Source organism: Mytilus edulis, chromosome 6, assembly GCF_963676685.1.
Source record: "Mytilus edulis chromosome 6, xbMytEdul2.2, whole genome shotgun sequence".
Classification (NCBI taxonomy): domain Eukaryota; kingdom Metazoa; phylum Mollusca; class Bivalvia; order Mytilida; family Mytilidae; genus Mytilus; species Mytilus edulis.
Window position 1 is genome coordinate 60,041,251 of NC_092349.1, and position 17,455 is coordinate 60,058,705.

The following is a 17,455-nucleotide window of genomic DNA, read 5'->3' on the forward strand; positions in this document are numbered from 1 at the left end:
TCTAGCTGTCAGATGTCATTTGACCTTGACCCCATTTCACGGTTCATTGCTCAGTGTCAAGTTTGTGTGTTTTGGTCAGTTTTTCTTTAACTGCATGTATAAGCAATAGGTCAATTATATTTGTTGTATGGAAGAAATGTTAGCTATACATGTTTTACTGGCATTGTTCATCTGACCTTGACCTCATTTTCATGGTTCATTGGTCAATGTTTAGCTTTCTTGGTTAATGTTAAGTTTAAGTGACAGTTTTAATAAAGCTTTATATTTAGGACTTTCAATATAATATCAATGATTAGTAAAGAAGGCCAGACATTTCAGCATGTGACTCTTGTTGTTTACTTATACTAAAGTTATTATCGGGAAACCATCTGTCTATGGACTAGGCTGACGACCACATGATAGCAATATACGACCAAATTTTTATTTTATTTTTGAAGTTGTATAAAAACTCAAGAATTTCCTTAAAATTACTCATTCAGGGGCAGCAACCCAACAACAGCTTGTCTGATTCGTCTTTAAATTTCAGGACAGATGGATCTTATCCTGACATTTTTACCCCATGTCAGATTTGCTCTAAATGCTTTAGTTTAATAAATATAGGCCAACCAGGTGCTCCGCAGGGTGCAGCTTTATACAACCACAGAGGTCGAACCCTGAACAGTTGCAGCAAGTATGGACACATCATTAAAGCTTGATACAGCTCTGAATTTGGATTGTGATCAAATTTGTGATATATTATGGGTTTCTTACACAAAACAAATGTCAAAATCTTACAAATCTGTTGCACAAAATTGTGCAATTAAAGATTTCTTCTTCAAACTTTTCAAGAATTTGAAATTTGAGAAATTTGGAAAAAAAATGAAAACTACAGTACCACCCCCTTTTTTTTGCAATTAGTCTGAAACCTGACATTCCTTTATACATAATTTACAAGTAGTGTAAGGGAGTTAAATCCGATATACCCAACATTGTATGTAAAATGTTTTTGAATTACCTCCCTTACACTGCTTTTGTCCATTTTTTGGCACCTAATTCCAAAACATTTTGAGCCATAACCCCCAAAAGTTAATACTAACTATCCTTTCATGGTATGGAAACTTGTGGTATAATTTCAGAGAGATTTAAACACTTAAACACAAGTTATTGTTTGAAAACTACAAAAATGCTTATTTTGGGTCCCCTTTTTGGCCCCTAATTCCTAAACTATTGGGACCATAAACCCCAAAATCAATACTAACTATCACTTCATGGTATGGAAACTTGTGGCATAATTTCAGAGAGATTCATACACTTAATCACTTAAATGCTTGTTTTGGGCCCCCTGTTTGGCCCCCAATTCAACAAACAGCTGCGCCATGAGCGCATGATACGCCCGACGTCTTGTGTGGAAGTTTTATGCAATAATCATAAATAGTTTCTGAGGAATTTTTAAGCAATAACCATTTATTGTTTTTGAAACACGGCGGGACATGTGAAACCCCCCCACCCTGTTTTTTTTTTACAAATATCACTAAAATAAAATATTGAATCAAACCAAAATTTAAAGTATACAGATCTTTAAATTAGTATAACAAAGAAGTGTGTACAGTTTCAAGCAATAATCATAAATTGTTTTTGAGATACGGCGCGACATGTAAAAAAAACCCTCCCCTTTTTTACAAAATACTCAATAACAAAATTTTGAGTCATCACCAAAAAGTATACAGATCTTTAGATTAATATAACAAAAAAAGCGTGTAAAGTTTTAAGCAATAATCATAAATCGTTTTTGAGATACGGAATGACATGTAAAAAAACCCATCCCCTTTTTTACAAAATACTCAATAACTCAAAAATGAAATTTTGAATCATCACCAAAAAGTATACAGATATTAAGATTATTATAACTAAGAAGTGTGTAAAGTTTTAAGCAATAATCAAGAAACATTTTTGAGATACGGTGCGACATGTGAAAAAAAAAACCACCCCTGTTTTAGTTACAAAGTGCCGTAACTCAAAAAGTTTAAATCTTATTTTCACCAAAAAGTATACAGATCATTTGACCATCATAAGAAACAACTATATTAAGTTTCATGAAATTTGGATAAGTTGTTCTCAAGTTACGGTGCAACAAGTTTACGCCGGACAGACGGACAGATAGACACCGGACATTTGTATACCATAATACGTCCCGTCAAAATTTTGACGGGCGTATAAAAACTATTGGGAACATAACACCCAAAATCAATCCCAATCTTCCTTTAGTGGTATTGAACCTTCTGGTAAAATTTATAGAGATTAATTCACTAAAACTAAAGTTATTGTCTGGAAACTAAATGTGTCTTCGAAGACAACAACATGATAGCATTATAAAATTTGCAGTCATATAAAAACTGAATATTACCCCTATGTCCTATTTTTAGCCATCTCAGCCATGTTGGTTGGCAGGCGGGGTCATTGGACACATTTTTAAAACTAGATACCCTTTCAGGTCAGGTGAGCTAAAGATAAGCAAAACTCATACTGTATGTACATTGTATATTGAACCAATACAAAAAAGAAAACCTCGATTGATGGAGAATGTGTACTTAGGACACAGATGATGCCCCTTATGCATATAACATTATAAAGGGACATAAATGAAAAAGGAATAAAGTGACGCTTGATCTGAGTTTGTGGTAATAAGCATCATAACATTTGGTTAAGACAAGATAGAAAACGGAAACAAAAATTCAGCAATTTTTCCATTTGTAAAAGGGGCATAACTCAAGAACAGTAAAAGTGACACCACCAAAATTCAAACTTGATCTGTGTTTTGTGGTAATAAGCATTGTGTATAAGTGTTAAAACATTTGATTGAGGCAAAATAAAATTAGAGAACAGAAACCAATTTTGGGACAGACAGACAAGGGTAAAACTTAATGCCCATTCCAATATGACAGGTGCATGAAAAAAACAAATAATACTGACATTAACCAACCACAAATTTATATGTGATCTCAGACGACTGATTACTCCCTTAAAATTTTTATGTTGATCATAACTGGGATGCAGATCATCCACTGATATAACTTTTTATAATAAACTGCATGTTGCAGTCTTCTAGATGTTCATATAAATGCATGGTACTCTAGGTGCTTGGTACAGGTATATATTCAACATGGCTGTACTGACAAGCCACATATAAGGCAGAAAGACAGAATAACAAATGAAACATGTATATCAGTATATGGTCATGGGTAAATAAGACAATGACATATACTGAAGGTAAACAAGTATTTGTGAAGTTATTTTAACCTTATAACTGTTGTAATATATCATTGCAGTAAATTTATTTTGGTATAATCCTGTTGTTAATACAAGCTTTTTGGTATTCTAAGTTTCAATTGTCTAAATTTGAGCAAACGTAACTTCCTTTTAGTTACCATATTGGAAGTCTAGGAGCACAATTTCTTTCAAAAATTCAGCCAAATTCAAGTTCTCATACTGAACACTAGTTGTTTTTCTAACAATTTTAATTTCTTTGAGCCTTGTTTGATTCATCACTACAATATAATAAGGATCTCTAAAGAGACTTTTTTGTACAACCCTCATTGGTAAGACAAAAAAGAAAAGCAATCTTTTACAAAATTTTAACCAAGGGAAATAACTCAATCTTAATTAAGTAAAATTGAAACCTATCTATTGTATGAATTTAGATATCATAAATAATATCTGATCAACAGATAATTATCAAACAATTTATTTGGTATTCCTTTAAATTTAAATTGACATGACTTAATGATAACATGATTGTAATGATAATTGATTCAGACTTTCATTTTACGTATATAATTCAAAATCAATTCTTTTAGAGTTATAAAATTGTCCTTCTGCTCCGACTTTTCTGACAAACACTCCATCAGGGAAGTAGTCCTCCTCTGCCCAATCACACATCTGTTGGCTTGTGTATGGACCATGGATTTCTTCTTTATCTTCATTTTCCCATTTATATTCCCACCTGACCTCATTTGATGAATCTTTCTTGTCACCTCCTCCTCCTGTCAAAGATAACGAATAAAAATTTGGTGCATTTCTGAATTTACCTTCAAGAGGAATGCCAAAACAACAAAACCTTCAAGCCAAGGATGTATATAGCTTGATACCTAAGGAGCTATATTTACACTTTATACATATGGTGCTTTTCTGAATGTATCTTTAACAGGAATTTAAAAACAAAAGCTATATATAAATGTGATAATCATTTTACTTGCACCTGTAAAACACAGAATGTAGCCAAATTAACACAAGGAAGCCACGAGCAGGGGTTGAAAGGCTATTGCTTGCTATAGATAGCTATCACTAAGCTACTACGACCACTTGTCCAACAAGGCACCTTCAAATACTTTAAGGTTTGTTTAAATTTAATTAAAATGTTTATACATATTTATGAATAATTTAATTTTGGATGTTACACATCTTCTGATTGGCTGACATAATTTTGTTGTGATCGTGACGTCATCAACGTTTTTTCATGATTTACGCCAGGTTTAAAATGTTTTTTTTATTTATCTATATATATTTATGAATAATATCAAGGTTAAGTATTTCAAGTATTTAAAATTGTAACTAAGACCCCCCCAAAAATATAGATTTTGTTTCTTGCCTCTCTACATACATGACATACTCTAAATTTTTAGTTTAACCTAACATATTTTATCGATAATTTTGGTTAAGCAATATCTTAGTCCAGACATTAATGGTGAAGCACTGCTAAAGACCTGACCATTATCATAAAGTCTTTTTTTTTATATATATTTTAAGAAATAAAACTATTTTACCTACAGTTTTACCTTATTTTTTTCTGCCAGTAGGCAGGTAACAGGCATATATGATTTATTCTTGCTTATACATGTTAGTAGAAATCTTGTACTAATACCTACCTTTATCTTCCTTCGATTCAGACTTCCCAACAATATCTGATTTAGTTTCTTCAGAAAACTTCACTGATTTCTCCTCCTTTTTGGAATCAATACTATCAGCAAACATATCTAATGCATCGTCATCATCAATACGTTCAGGAATAACCGTCCGTGAATCTTCTGATGATTTTGTTGCCTTAGTAACAAGAAAATTTAACTTTTCGCATGTTAATTCATATGCATCCATATTTCCATTAGAGATCAGTCTATTGGCCAATTCAGTCAATTTTTCAAAATTTATCTTATCTTCCTCTGACTGAACATCTTTCAGTTCAACTTTTTGTTTTTTAAGCTTAAGACGCTGACTTGCAGAGAGCTTCTCGCCTTTTGCTCCTAGTCTCCGTAATGCTTTTAAGATGGTCTCCCCTGGTTTTAGAAGTTCTAAAAGTTCCTTGTAAATCTGTGTTTCATCTAATGGTGTTTCTTCATCTGATTCATCATCGTCATTTTCATCTTTTTTTGCTCTTTCCTTTATTTTAACCCAATCTATATTTTCTATCCAGCTGTCTTTAATGCCCTTTAAAATATATCAATAGTAACATACATGTACATGTAACAACTTTAATTATAGACCCTACTCTTTAAGTATGTGCCATCTTTTATTTCTTAGTTATAGTAGATTGGAATTTAATGAACTGTACAATTTGCAGTGTCAGACCTAGATAGGAAATGTATTTTCGTACCTGGATCGTCAAATTTCAAATTGGATTCTGTACTTGCACATGAGCAATCAGAACAGAAAATTATTCAAACTTTAAATCAAAACGTTTTCAGAAGGTTGGTGAACATATTTAGAAATGTACATGCTATCCAGACGACCCAGTCAGGCACCCTATGGTCGTCGTGAGGATTGCAATGACGTGGAAGACAATGTTGATACTTTTTCTGTCCTTGATCCTGATTTTGATAAAGAAAATCACTGAGATTATCAAAGCCTTTATCAAAATCAGAATCAAGACTATCCCTTGTAATTTGTTCCTGTCTAACTTATGTAAACGAAAGCATCAAAATAAAATTAAACATCTATCATTTATATTAGTGTTTGTCAAATGAATGTCATTTTTGCAGGACCAGTAGATTTGGAGCCGGACCAGTAGAGTTTTCAGTCCACTGGTCCGGCTGGCCAGTACACAAAAAAGCTTAAATTCGACCCCTGATCATATCACATCTTCTTATTTTTACATTACATGAAGATCACATAATTTGCCATTTTTAAATCAGGCTATACGGACCATGTGGAATCCATTATTGTTTGTCTTTTGTTATTTTTTTTGAGGTGTGACCTATAAATTGCCTACCATTTATTTGTTTTCAAGAAAACTTATGTATTTGTTAATTGCTATGGCTACATTTTGTACATTTTTACAGGAGTAGCATAATTTTAAAATGTATAAAAGACTAACACAAAATGTACTGATAAAGTAAACACAACAGAAAGCATGAAATCTAAGTATTATTTTCATCACTTTATATTATTAATTTACAAATCAATATCAATCAAAGGCTACTTTTGGAATAACCTGCCATGGTAGCTGTTAAAGGCAGGGTTCCAGTCTAACAGAATTCAAAGATAGCAACAAAACTTCACTGTCATGCCTTAATATTTTATTAATGCTATGTATCAGGGGTCGAAATTAGTGCTGGTCCGGTGGTCCGGGACCAGTATATTTTGTTACCTGGTGGTCTGGCAGACCAGTAGAAATTTGTCGATAAAATCCCTGATCGAATCGCAATTTCGTTTTTTTTACAAAACAGTTTACCTGCCAAATCAATTACACATTACTGGAGGTACTAAATATTACAATTGATTAAGTTTTTATTAATATCGAGGTTGAGCGTCCTTCACAACAACACAAAATGTGGAAATTTTTGGAATGAGTCAAATAGACGGACCAAAAAATAAAAAAATAAGTGACATCCAAATGGAAGATCTTAATAAAGTTTATGAAATTGACAAAAAGAAACGTAAATAATCAAAAATCATACGTAAAAAAATGCGAATGGTTTAATTCTATAGTTGATTGCAATGTAATGGATTGTATTATGTATATCATGTGAACAATTTGCAGTGACAGACCTAGATAAGAAATGTATTTTTGTAACGAGATCTTCAAATTTTAAGTTAGATTCTGTATTTGCTAATGAACAATCAGAATAGCACTAAAAAACTACGAGAATAAAGGAGAGGAAACAAAGGAAGGGAAAATCATGAAAATAAATGTAAACATTTCTCATTTATATCAGTGTTTGTCAAATGAACTTCATTTGTGCAGGACCAGTAGATTTGGAGCAGGATCAGTAGATTTTCAGTCCACTGGTGCGGCTGGCCAGTACACAAAAAAGCTTAAATTCTACCCCTGATGCTATTATAAGAACATCAAATCTAAAAACTCTGTCTTCTTTGATATTCTATGCTTTGCTGTTCCAGTATAATAATAAGGCATTTTTTGGAGGCATTAAATTATTCCTCAGACATTATTTATTTGAAATTGATCTCAATAATTATACACACCTGTTTTTTATCATGGATATACATTCCCTGTTTATCAAAATGTCCTTCCTCTAGTTCTTCCTTCATGTTGAAGGGTGTAATTTGTATTTCTCCATCAAAATCCATGGTGCCATCTTCCTGACCTAAAAAAGACAACAAATAAGGTCAATTAAATTGTTCTTTTTTCTAAATTTCACCTCTTGATTTAAGCCTTAACAAACTTAATCAAATGCCTAGATATCTTTTGAATTTTTTGTTGAGTTTAAATAAAATTCTCCCAAGGGCATTTTAATATCTCTGTCTTGAGACACTATTTTTTTTTATACTTACATGTTACTTTTATAGATGCTAAAAATATTGTTAAGAGAATCAAGTTCAATGAGATGCAATCCTAGTTTTTAAAACTCTATTCAACACTGAATTGCAGGACTGTTAGTCATGTTAGTTACAAAGTTCAGAGATCGCCTTAAAGAGATAAAACACCACTGACTTTGGATAGTTCATTAGGTATGACTAGTTTAATACTATACTGTATAAAAGCGAGATTCAAATTTCAATTTTATGAATGAAGCCTGAAAGGCCTGTTTGACCTGACCTGATTATATTAAAGACGTAAGAGTTAATTTTAGGGAAATCAAAACACCTCGTATAACATTATTCCGAGATTACTCTGACATCCAAGGGTTGTTTTATCAGACAAGCTTGTCTGTCAAACATTGTCAAAACAGCTGTTGGACGTCAGAGAGTAATCTCCATTGTATAAAAAGCCAGAATTGGTAGCTATGACGTACCCATACAGATACAGATCTCTGACTAGTATAGAATAGAATATAGAATAGAATATTTTGATTTCCCAAATTACAGGGCCCATAAAGGGCATAAAATCAGATACAATTGATTTACATAATTGGTAACAACAACAATAGAGGCATATACATATATATTTGGAATATAAGCATTGGTCAGAATCAAGCTAAAAACCACATACATTGTATATATCATGTATATTGTGAATAAAAGAATAATAAAATTACATTATACATGTATATGTATTAATTCTCAAATTATTTACTTGACTTAGTGTCCGTGTTCATACCTGATCTCCTTAATTCAAAACAGTCACAAATATAACAGCCCAGTTTTTCCATAAGAGTAACATTTTCTTGGGTCAAGAGCCATACAAATTTAGAAGATTGATTTAAATTTGTAAAATTACAACAATTGTTAGAAATGTCTTTAAAAAAATCGTCCCTTTGAATATCATAAAGAGGGCATTCTAATAAGAAATGAAGCTCATCTTCAACTTTATTAAGTGAGCAATTAGAACAAAGACGCTGAGATCTTTCTATATGCTTTTTTGAATATCTGTCTGTCTCAATTTTTAAAGAGTGAGCACTTATTCTTAATTTACAAATTGACTGTCTTTTTTTGAAGTCCTTCAATTTTAAATATTTTTCTTTTTTAAAACAATTTTTTATAGAAAAATAAGTACCAAGCTTCCCTTTTTGGGAGTTAATTGTTTGATACTTAAGTTTATTCCAAAATGTGAAATAACTTTTACATAGTTTATTTTTAACATACTGACATAAAGAACCAATTGATTGGTCAAAATTTGGTAATTCAATCTCTCTCTGAATATAATCTATACTAGAATACTATGTATTTACATTAGAGCTATGTAACTGTTTACAACATATAAATGCATCAAATAGTAATCCTTCTTTCAACTGTTCCAGTCTATGACAATATTTTAACATTGATAAAATTATAGTAAAATACATAGGAAATCTACCAAGCTCTGACATTACAGCAATATTACTTGACTTTCTGTTTACACCAAGAATATATTTCATAAATTTGGTATGAGCTTTTTCAGAAGAATCCTGACCAAAGACTTTTTCTAATATATAATCATTATCTTTTTTACAAGCAGCTGAATCCGTTCTAAACATTCCCCATATTTCACTGCCATATAATAGTATGGGTTTAATTGTATGATCATAAAGATGTAAAAAAGTGGCAATACTAGGGTTAGATGATGACAAGCATCTCTGTAGCTTAAAACAAGCTTTTAAAGATTTGTTGTATAATTCATCTTTACACTGCTTAAATATACCACTAGGAGTAAATGTGATTCCAAGATATCTATATAATTTTGCACTTTCAATCTCTTTACCTCCAAAATGTAAACAGCATTTTAAAAATTTTCCTGGCTTGTTAAAAATTATACTTTTTGTCTTTTTTAAATTTACATCAAAACACCATTCTAAACAATATTATATTTATGACATAAACATATATTTTTGTGTGTCAACTGTGAGCACTCTTCTAAAGGGAGATAACTCTTCCTGTTTTCATCGGAAAGCACTAATGACAGGACAATTGCCAAGATAGTGACAGGACGGTTGACCAGACGAGATATAAATAGTCATAACTTTTTTGTTATTCGGTAGATTTGTTTAATACATGTATTTGTAGACCTTAGAATGTTAGAGATATTATACTATATTTTATGAATATAAAATATGTGAAACATAATATTTTTGAGCAATTAAAGTTGACCGGACAGATTTCCTACTCGCCGATTTATGCTACACATATGTCCAACTAGTCGACAACAAGTGTTAATATCTCTTTTTGTTTTAAAATATTTGTCCATAAAATTGAGAAATCTGTGAGATCAATAAATATATGATATGAAAATATAAACCTTTTAGTAAAAAAAATGTTTTTCTTTAAAAAAAAGTTGACCAGACGGAATTAACTTTGACACTTGTGGTAATCACCAATTAAGCCAAATAACAAGTCAATAAAGTTTTCACAACTGAGACATCAATGACATCAATATACATTTTATTGAATTACCTTATATTCAGTTGGTAATTAGAATCCAATCAAAGAAGAAATTTGATAAATTTCAAGATTACAGATAAACTTTTAACACACCTAGTAATATCTGCTCTGACTTTCAACCAGTTCAGATCTCACAAATTTTAGCGCTACTATATATTACTTTCATAGCATGTCTTTTTGTCAATTGGTAATAATGTTTTTAAAAAACATTTTTACAAAATCTGATTACCAATACAATACAAATGGTAGAAAAACACCAGTTGGTTCTTTGCAGAAAAATGCATATATAGTTTCAAAAGTACAACCTTTAAGTTGGGAGACTTTTTGGTTTCAGCACTAGTATTTAGTAATATAATTTTTGAAGATAGCAAGACCTATAATGCCTGTAGCTTTCCCCAGTCTTCCCAGTTGATCAGAAAAAATGGTAGTTTCGCAGAAAAGGGTTGCCAAACTTGTACAAATACATCATACTGGCGAATCCCACTGGGTCATATCAATCAGTGAGTGACCAGTGCATCTATGTTATTGAAAGCTTCAGTATGACTATTACTCTTACGCCATCTCTTGACATCCAGCTTGCTGAAATCAAGTTATGGTCACGGTAAAACATACATTTCAAATAAACTCCCTGAAGTGCAACAGCGACCAAATTGTTTTTGCTTGAATGAGGGACTTAAATTTGACTTTAAATATATTATTAAACTTCACAGATTCCTGAGTTTCAAGGACAAATATTTTAAAACAAAAGAGATATGAACACTTGTGTCGACCAGTTGAATATATATATATAGAGAGTATATCGACGAGGGTGAATACCGTCCGGTCAACTTTTTTGACTCAAAAATGATTATTTTCACATTTTTATACGACCGCAAAAATTTTAATTTTTCGTCGTATATTGCTATCACGTTGGCGTCTTGCGTCATCCGAATACTTTTAGTTTTCGCACTCTAACTTGAGTAAAAGTGAATAGAAATCTATGAAATTTTAACACAAGGTTTATGACCATAAACAGAATGTTGGGATTGATTTTGGGAGTTTTCGTCCCAATATTTTAGGAATTAGGGGCCAAAAAGGGCCCAAATAAGCATTTTCTTGGTTTTTGCACTATAGTATAACTTTAGTTTAAGTAAATAGAAATCTATGAAATTTTTACACAAGGTTTATGACCACAAAAGGAAGGTTGGGATTGATTTTGGGTGTTTTGGTTCCAACAGTTTAGGAATTAGGGGCCAAAAAAGGGCCCAAATAAGCCATTTCCATTCTCAATTTTATTATTCTTGGTTTTCGCACAATAACTTTAGTATAAGTGAATAGAAATCAATGAAAATAAAACACAAGGTTTATGACCACAAAAGGAAGGTTGGGATTGATTTTGGGAGTTGAGGTCCCAACAGTTTGGGAATAAGGGGCCAAAAAGGGGCCCAAATAAGCATTATTCTTGGTTTTCGCACCATAACATTAGTATAAGTAAATAGAAATCTATGAAATTTTAAACACAAGGTTTGTGACCATAAAAGGAAGGTTGGGTTTGATTTTGGGAGTTTTGGTCCCAACAGTTTAGGAATAAGGGGCCCAAAGGGTCCAAAATTGAACTTTGTTTGATTTCATCAAAAATTGAATAATTGGGGTTCTATGATTTGCCGAATCTAACTGTGTATGTAGATTCTTAATTTTTGGTTCTGTTTTCAAATTGGTCTACATTAAGGTCCAAAGGGTCCAAAATTAAACTTAGTTTGATTTTAACAAAAATTGAATCCTTGAGGTTCTTTGATATGCTGAATCTAAAAATGTACTTAGATTTTTGATTATAGGCCCAGTTTTCAAGTTGGTCCAAATCAGGGTCCAAAATTAAACGTTTGATTTCATCAAAAATTGAATAATTGGGGTTCTTTGATACGCCAAATCTTACTGTGTATGTAGATTCTTAATTTTTGGTCCCGTTTTCAAATTGGTCTACATTAAAGTCAAAAGGGTCCAAAATTAAACTAAGTTTGATTTTAACAAAAATTGAATTCTTGGACTTTTTTGATATGCTGAATCTAAACATGTACTTAGATTTTTGATTATGGGCCCAGTTTTCAAGTTGGTTCAAATCAGGATCCAAAATTATTATATTAAGTATTGTACAATAGCAAGAAATTTTCAATTGCACAGTATTCAGCAATAGCAAGAAATCTTCAATTGCACAGTATTGTGCAATTACAAGAAATTTTCAATTGCACAGTATTGCGCAATAGCAAGAAATCTTCAATTTCACAGTATTGTGCAATAGCAAATATTTTCAATTGCACAGTATTGCGCAATAGCAAGAAATATCTAATTGCACAATATTGTGCAATAGCAAGAAATTTTGAATTGAAGTTATCTTCCTTTGTCCAGAATAGTAGTTGAATCAAGTTAAATTATTGTTTTATACAATATATAATGTATATTCACTTTTACTACCAACTGATAAATTAAAACAATCTTTACCATTCAGTGATAACAACCACTTTATTTTACATTTTAATATTTTATGATGTATTTAAATGAGTAGTTATTGTTGCAAACTCCATTAGAAATTTGAATTGAGATCAGTTTTAGAAAAAGGGAAAGGGGGATGTGAAAAAAAAGGGGGGGGGGTAAATTTTTCTCATTTCAGATGTCATAAATAAAAAGAAAATTTCTTCAAACATTTTTTTGAGAGGATTAATATTCAACAGCATAGTGAATTGCTCAAAGGCAAAAAAAATATTTTAAGTTCATTAGACCACATTCATTCTGTGTAAGAACAATGCAGAAACCTATGCTGTGTCAACTATTTCATCACAATCCAAATTTAGAGCTGAATCCAGCTTGAATGTTGTGTCCATACTTGCCCCAACCATTCAATGTTCAACCTCTGCGGTCGTATAAAGCTGCGCCCTGCGGAGCATCTGGTTTGTTTTGTTTTCATAAAATATAGTTTGATATCTTTAAAGTCTGTAAATATTTAAAAAATCTACCAAATAACAAAAAACTTATGACTATTTTTGTCTCATCCGGTCAACCGTCCTGTCACTAGCCGGTCAGTCATCCTGTCATTAGTGCAACCCGTTTTCATCACACTTAGACATGTTAGAAAAGTGTGGTACTACGGAACAGTCATTATTAATATTTATGCATATTTTTGGTGCTTTTTCAAAAATGTATATCTGAAATATGTATCAAGACTGAAAATAGTGCTATGATCAAAACCACCAGCAATCATTTTTTCCATCTTCAATGTGGGTCTCATTGGGGTCTTAGCGTGACGCGGGATTGCCGCTTTTTTCGTAAGCGTCAGGGCCGTAACTACCTAAGAGGCAGGGGAGGCAACTGCCTCGCCTCCCCTGAATTCTCTACACCAATTTTTTTTTCAAGTAATAAAATGAAATATTGACAATATGTACACGAAGAACTTGAATTTATATTATAAACAACCTAAGTTTATAGTTTTAACAGTGTTCTCATGATTCGTGATATATGTCATTTTCCGGATTTTTGATAGTAATCTCGGACTAATGCCTTAGTAGTTAAACACTCCCATTCGTTGTAGCAGGGACTTTCTATACTAACTTGTAAGTATATACTAGTATAAAAACTTTCAAAGTCACTGGTTATAGTTATATACATGTCTGTTTAGCTTTCAACAATATTGAAATTCAAGGTCCTCGATAAAAAAGATATCTTGCGTTCTATGATATCGATTGATATGTTTTTTTTACTTACCAGTTTGATTTCTAACAAAAATATCTTTAAATACAGATGATAATTGATTGCATAAAAATTGCTTCCAGGATCCAGCAATACTGATGTTTCTTAAAGTAAGGAAATCGAAGGAAAACGGGTCATTTTTAGCCACTGATTCAAGTTTATTGAGAAAAAAATCTGCGGTCACAATGTATATAATGTTAATAATTATAGGTCAAAGTACGGCCTTCAAGACGGGGCCTTGGCTCACCCCGAACAGCAATCTCAGCTTGTTTTTGCATAAAAATTGCGTCCTGGTTCAAGCAATACTGATGTTTCTTAATGAAAGGAAATAGAAGGAAAACGGGTCATTTTTAGTCATTATACTGAGAAAAAATTTGGCGAGGGGCTGTGCCCCCCCAAACCCCCTCTCTTAGGGGCCTCAATCGGCGGGCCCAAACCCCTGCCTCCCCTGAATTGGAACCCTAGTTACGGCCCTGAGCGTGAAACGGGAAAGTCAAATTATTGTGCCGTGAAAACGGGAATTAAGGTCTAGCGGGACACGGAAAATTACAAAAAAATGAGAATTGCTTAGGTACATAGTGTAAGCGGGATACAGGAATCTGACAAAACAGTAAGCGGGATCAGAACCCCTCAATGAGACCCCCTTCAATTCGTCAGTGGAATGAACTACCATCTGGCATGATGATCTGCTGTCGTCACAGCTTCCACTTTGGCAGGATTCAAAGACAGCCTCCAGACACCTGCTTCATGTAAGATATTTCAGTTTTAATTGTATATAACACCACGATGGCTTTTAACCGGATTTGTGTAAATAGTCATTTGCGATAATACACCAGAGGTGGTATGCAAATTATTGGAAGAAGAAGAAGAAGAAGATCTTGATAAAAACAAGACAGGGACAAGTCCGATAGATACGAATGTCATTCCGAGTTGCTTGCAAACCTTCAATATCATCTTCATCCAATATGTCATATTTTCCAGTGTTTTCATCTTCTTCGTCACTATCTAAGGAATGTTTATCTTTGAATCTCCGGGCTGCTTCGTCGTCTAAATCTTCGAAATCTCTCAAATCCTCTTCGCGGTCTTGTTCAAATCGTTTTCGTTTCGACATTTTTAGAATTTTCAGATTCTGGATTTTCAGAGAAAACGAACTTAGTCATATTGAAAATATGATTGTTTATTCATATATAAACGGAAAGGTACATAATTTTCGACTCTAAACTTTATCTTTTTTATATTTTCAATCTCATTCTTAAAAGAATTAACGAAAAAGATCAAATAAATTTTGATTCGTTTTATCCATTGTGATCAATAAAATTTCGAATTGTTTAAAAATGGCAGAACGCACTTGGTTACTGGAGTAGAACGGTCGTTTTTAGGACACTTCATCCCATTAAAGGCGTTTTCACGTAATAAATACTAGTCAAATGTATTTATTGAGGATAAATCTTAAAGACAAATCAAGTGTCTACAGTTTGTACATTGATTTAGGCAAACGTTTTAAAAAAATCCAAGTGGGTCTGGGAAATTATTTCAATAAATAAAAATATATTGATGCATTGACCGTGAGGCTTATGCATGAAGACCTTTTAAGTATTTGACTCTTCTAGTAGTATTAATCAATAGTTAAAATTTTTGCAGCGTCCAATAGTCAAATGATAGTTCTATGGAAACTTTGTGCCCCTACAAAGTCATACCCTAGGAACAGAACTGACACAGATTTTATCAAGCCCTTATACTAAGTACACTCCTTATCACTATTTGTTTTCCATTGCTGGAATTATACATCAGTTTTATCAGCTTGCGCTCTCTCTTTATTTTATCTTGTCTCTTGATCATATTGAATATATCACATGAACTGACATATTAATAAGTCAGAGCTCAGACATAAATAAGTCTGAATCTGCTTTTGACTCATAGAGGTCTAAATTTGTAAGTTTTAGGATTTGTCTCCCTTTAAAGCAAGACAAAATACGACTTTAATAAGTCATATATTGTTAAGCAAGAAGTATTGATCAGAATCAAAAAGTTGCAAATATAGGGCTCTTCACGGTTAGTTCGGCCATATTTGATAGGGGGCAGATTTTTTGGAAAGAGGTGGAAATAGTATGAAAGTATGGGAAATCCTATGCATGTTTCCAAGCAATTGCTCTGTTTTAATGATGTTTTCCCGTATTTTTCACACCATTTGTACCTCCATTGTGAAAATCTGCCCCCTATTAAAATTGGTTAACTGCAAGACCCATGCATATTTATAAACAGGTCATACATCTAAATCAAATAATGGCAACATTGAAAGACAAGGCTTTGTCTTCTAAAGAAAAATATGAATGAGAGTCTAAAAAATCAGAGATAATGTTAATTAAACTTACAATGCAACCATCTGGAACCACAGTTAATGAGGTAAAACATCTGTGTTTAGTAAGGATGTTCAATAAGATTCTTAAATATAGATAGCTAAAGTCCTTGTGAACTTTCCGACAGGTTTTTGCAGTCATAGGTGGTGTACTTTTGGCCACCAATTTGCAAGTAAAATTAAGTTTTTTCATCAACATAAATAGACCTAAACAAGTCTGTCATTTTCTGACTTAGATAAGTCTAAAATTGAAAACACATTTTTATAATAAATACATGTTTTGACTTCTTTAAGTCCAAAAGAAAAATCGACTTGTTTATGTCTGAACTCTGACTGTTAATATAGGTTCATAAAAACATACAATAAAAATCAGTACCGAATTACTGCTAAACTCTTTAATACTGACAACATGATTGATTTAAAGAATATTTCACATGAACTGACATATTAATCAGTCAGAGCTCAGACATAAATAAGTCTGAATCTGCTTTTGACTTGTAGAGGTCTAAATTTGTAAGTTTTAGCTATATATAGGATTTGTCTCCCTTTAAAGCAAGACAAAATATGACTTTAATAAGTCATATATTGTTAAGCAAGAAATTATTGACCAGAATCAAAAAGAATCATAAAACAAAAACACAAGTAAAACAAAACAAACCTTGCAAATTGTCTGAAATAAAACTACAGAAATCTAAAGTTGAAAGCTATCCATTGAATATTAAAAAAGTTATTGAAGTTAGAACAAGTTCAACCATATATTTTCAGGTCTGTTCAGGTCTTTTCATTTCTCTGTTTAGGTCCAACTTTTAACATCAAAAATTGTTTTTTATTTATAACATTTTAATTTTAATGAAATATGGATATTAACATTTTATAAAATTTTAACTTGATGAAAATCCATTAAATTATAAAAAAGTTATTGCAATTTGAATAACTTGAGTCATATATCTTCAGGTCTTTTCAGGTCTTTAGCCCAGCTGGTCATACTACATTCTTCAAACAAAACAATCTGTCATTCTTAATGATCATTTTTGGTGTTGAAAATTTTTATACCTTTTATGCAATACATTATGGTGTAAAATTTACATGGATGTTTTT

General features: G+C 32.1%; 2 protein-coding genes across 4 annotated transcripts in view; one reads left to right on the top strand and one right to left on the bottom strand.

Annotated features, from left to right (window-relative positions):
• Window positions 1-3,705: 3,705 nt before the first annotated feature.
• Window positions 3,706-15,138, bottom strand: LOC139528010 (CD2 antigen cytoplasmic tail-binding protein 2 homolog). Its single transcript, XM_071323778.1, has 4 exons — window positions 14,944-15,138; window positions 7,453-7,574; window positions 4,902-5,457; window positions 3,706-4,019 (listed from the first exon to the last, which is right to left on the bottom strand). The coding sequence occupies exons 1-4, from the start codon at window positions 15,110-15,112 to the stop codon at window positions 3,802-3,804; spliced, it is 1,065 nt and encodes a 354-aa protein (XP_071179879.1). The 5' UTR covers window positions 15,113-15,138; the 3' UTR covers window positions 3,706-3,801.
• Window positions 15,139-15,311: 173 nt separating this feature from the next.
• The window catches only part of LOC139528009 (SANT and BTB domain regulator of class switch recombination-like), a 31,866-nt gene continuing 29,722 nt past the window's right edge, over window positions 15,312-17,455 (top strand). For 2 of the 3 annotated variants that reach the window (XM_071323776.1, XM_071323777.1), the window contains exon 1: window positions 15,312-15,410. The gene's annotated coding sequence lies outside the window, so the exon portion shown is untranslated. The remainder of the gene's footprint in view (window positions 15,411-17,455) is intronic. The other variant, XM_071323775.1, reaches the window with a different exon arrangement.